Source organism: Parasteatoda tepidariorum, chromosome 8 (assembly GCF_043381705.1).
Source record: "Parasteatoda tepidariorum isolate YZ-2023 chromosome 8, CAS_Ptep_4.0, whole genome shotgun sequence".
Classification (NCBI taxonomy): Eukaryota; Metazoa; Arthropoda; class Arachnida; order Araneae; family Theridiidae; genus Parasteatoda; species Parasteatoda tepidariorum.
This window is the reverse complement of record NC_092211.1, coordinates 9,636,506-9,639,908: the sequence shown is the minus strand read 5'-3', so window position 1 is coordinate 9,639,908 and position 3,403 is coordinate 9,636,506. Positions and strand designations below refer to the sequence as shown.

Below are 3,403 nucleotides of genomic sequence, written 5' to 3'. Positions count from 1 at the left end.
AACACGGCTCGCGAAAAATCCAGAATTTTTTCGGAGCACAATCATCCCTGAAAAAATTGTATATTGAATAAGAAAAAGTACATATTTCGGTGTGGTTTCAGAATCCTCATTAACATATGTGCTAATTTACATATTTAAAGGTCACTGCTTTAAACCATTAAAAAAAAAATTCTAGGCATGTGAAAATCCGATCAGTAGATATAAAGTTATTTGAGGTTTTCTATTTTATTTACTTATTTTGTGCACTGTAAATATAAACATGCATAAATGCATGGTATGTTAATAAATAACTATAACAGCAATAAAACAAACAAAAATGACTTTTATTGAAAGAATTTTGACAAGAGATAAAAAATAAGCAATGAATGAGTGAAAAAAAGGAAGGGATGTCCAATTATAAAAACACATCAAGGTGATCTGCTCCACTTATCGCGGCCAGACGCTTCTTTATCCACACTGCGAGAACGACTCCTGCTGCCATGGGAACTAGCACTGCTGCGACCTTTCCGCATACCGTTTGCAACATCAGCATTTTCCTAAAATTAATACATGGAGCATTATTAAACATCAATTGGAAAACAATAAAGTTACTACAAATAACGCAGCATATAGAAACTTTTTTCTCGGTATGCTAATCTTCAAAAAGGAAGGGGGAGAGTTCGAAGAAAAACTTAAATTATTCATTCAAATGCCACACTTTTAAAACAGATGTGCGGAATGGGGCCGGAGAACTGGAAAAAGGATATAATTGTAGAACAAATTTCGAAAATTCCACAGATCTTTAGAAAACTTCTCAAAAATAAGGAAAAAAATTATTTAAATTTTTTATTTGTTGCAACAAAATCTTCTGTTTTCTTTTTTTTCTCCCCATTCGAACAGATAAAAGTTTATATTTTTTATTCCATAAGTGGTCCCTTGAATGACGCTTTATGTTCTCGGAGCAAAGTTAAATCTCTCTTTCAACTTTTTATCTTTACCAGCTCTAGTTCATTTGCATAATTTTTCTCTTCTAATAAGATCCTAATTTTTCAAAATTTTGCAAAGTAGAGGCTAAGATGCTTAACTGATTAATTTCTGTAACCTTTATACCGATTTAAAATGTCGACCATTAATTGCATAATTTTTTAAAAAATTTTTTTATTATACTTAATTATTTTAATATTTAATAATTTATTTAATATTTTATTTTATTGTTCATATTTAATATTTTCAATTTTTATTTACTTATTTATTTTTTTAAAAAAAATAAAACACTTGATATTTAGAGGCAAGATTTTGAAAAAGTATGAAGTGAAGGGCTTTCAATATTTTAAATGCAGCAAAAAAAACTTGCATTATTTAGATATGTCATTCTAAAAATTTTTTTAATTCATCATTTTATGATTTGATTTTTACATTTTAAATAAAGCTTTTATGAGCAAGTATCATTTGGAAATGCAATAGGTACCTTTAAAAAAAGATGGGAAATAAAGACTACTTCTTAAAATAAGAGACATATAAGAACTAAAAAAATTTAACTAATGCAGATAATCTAAAAAAAGTTTGAGAAAATTATAGTAGTAAAATTACAGATGTGTCAACTTTGGACTTTCAAAAAACAAGACTTTTGGTGACCATAACATAAACCAAACAATAAAAATTAATAAAAATAAATTCACACATTACTTAAATTTAAGTAATTCTCTAACCTTAAAAAATATCTGAGTGATGCGACTGATATAACATTTTTTAAAAACATTATCTGAAATTCTTTGGTTCGATTTCCCAGTTGGGACTGTATAAAAAGTGTGTAGGAGTTCGACTAACTCAGAGAGTTACTTAGAAAAAACTTTGACCTGACATTGGCTGCAATTGTTTTGCATTTGAATAACCATAGCCTGCAATTGTTCAAAAGTAATCAGTTTTACTAATAATGAAGTATTAGTCTTACAGTATGTATTTTTAAAAACAACTTTTAGTAACAATGCTGTTTAAAACTATAGGAAAAATAACAATTGAAAGTATTATGATGTATTTATTCACTGAAAAATATCAGATACACTGATACAAATTCCCCTACAATGTACTGCTCTGTGTTTCACAAATTATATCCATAAGAGGAAGCTTTTATTATACAATCAAACCCAGCAATGGTGAACACGATTTATAGTGAACATAATGTTCGCTCCCATGCCCTTGCTACCCACATATGTTATTCATCGTAGATACAGTGAACCAAAATAAAAGAAAAAAAGTGAAGAGGAAGTTGGATATTATGAACTTTTTCCTGTCCTCGACTGATTTATTTTCTTCATTTATAATATACATATTCGTAATAATTTTGAAACTTCTATATCAAACTAAATACATATACCTATTTTTTAAACCACCAATAGCATGAAATGTGGTAATTAGCATTTTTTCTTGTGTATTATTGATTAGCACTATTGAATTGGTTCAGCATTCTAAGAATCTTCCAGTATCTGGACAAATACTTCAAGTCAAAGCCAATGAATTTGTTAAACGATTTGCTGAGACTACTTTTTTGTGCTCGAATGGCATTGGCTAGATTTAAAAAGCGGAATAACAAATTCAGGAAAAATTATCAGAAAGTCGGAAAGTGTTGCATATCTGATGTTGAGGATTGCGCATCAGCTAAAGATTACTAATTTTTTTTGTCCACAAGACGAAAAGTAATAAAAAATAAAAGTCAACACATTTAAAAGTTAACACATTAAGTAAATGCATTAAAAAGTAAATGCTTAGATTTCGGATTTAAATTTAATATACATACGTTATTAGGAGAGCGACTCTTAGATTTCGTCCTGCGTTCGGCAGACCTGCTACGACTGAGTCCTTTTCGAGCCATGCTATCGCCTGGACTCTTCGAGCGAGATCTCTGTGGGGATCTGCTGCGACTTCTCTCCTTGCTCCTGTCTCTTTTATCAGGGGAGCGACTGCGACTGTAACTTCTGTGAGAAGACGACTTCCTCTTAGATTTTTCAGCACTCTTAGATCTAAAAGATAAAATAAATACATGAAATTTTTATATCATAAAGATTATTAAATTCGGCTGTATATTCAGGGATGAGAGTAGTCAGAAAGTAAAAAAGAGGAAATCCAAGAATATATATATAGTGAATTCGCGATAACTCGAATCTGATAGGACTGATGAAAAACTTCGACATATCGGAAGTTCGACTTACCGTTAGTTTCGGTTTTGGACTTTCAAAATATTGTCGCATTATTTAATTAATGATTATTAATTACAAATCTTCTAAATGCTTACAATATTTAAGATCATTTTTCTGACAAGCCATTTACGATAAGACTGTTTGAAGCACTTTATGATACCCTGGTCCATCGGCTGCAACTTTGCTGTTGTGTTTGGCGGGAGAAACTGCAAGTTTACTGCTTTCAAATT

At 30.1% G+C, this 3,403-nt stretch overlaps 1 protein-coding gene across 1 annotated transcript in view; it reads right to left on the bottom strand.

The window, feature by feature from the left end:
• Nucleotides 1–302: 302 nt before the first annotated feature.
• The window catches only part of LOC107447588 (probable splicing factor, arginine/serine-rich 5), a gene marked incomplete in the record, with an annotated part of 20,598 nt that continues 17,497 nt past the window's right edge, over nucleotides 303–3,403 (bottom strand). The window contains 2 exon segments of the mRNA XM_043049769.2: nucleotides 303–536; nucleotides 2,774–2,996. Of these exon segments, the coding sequence (XP_042905703.1) occupies nucleotides 408–536; nucleotides 2,774–2,996 (352 nt within the window).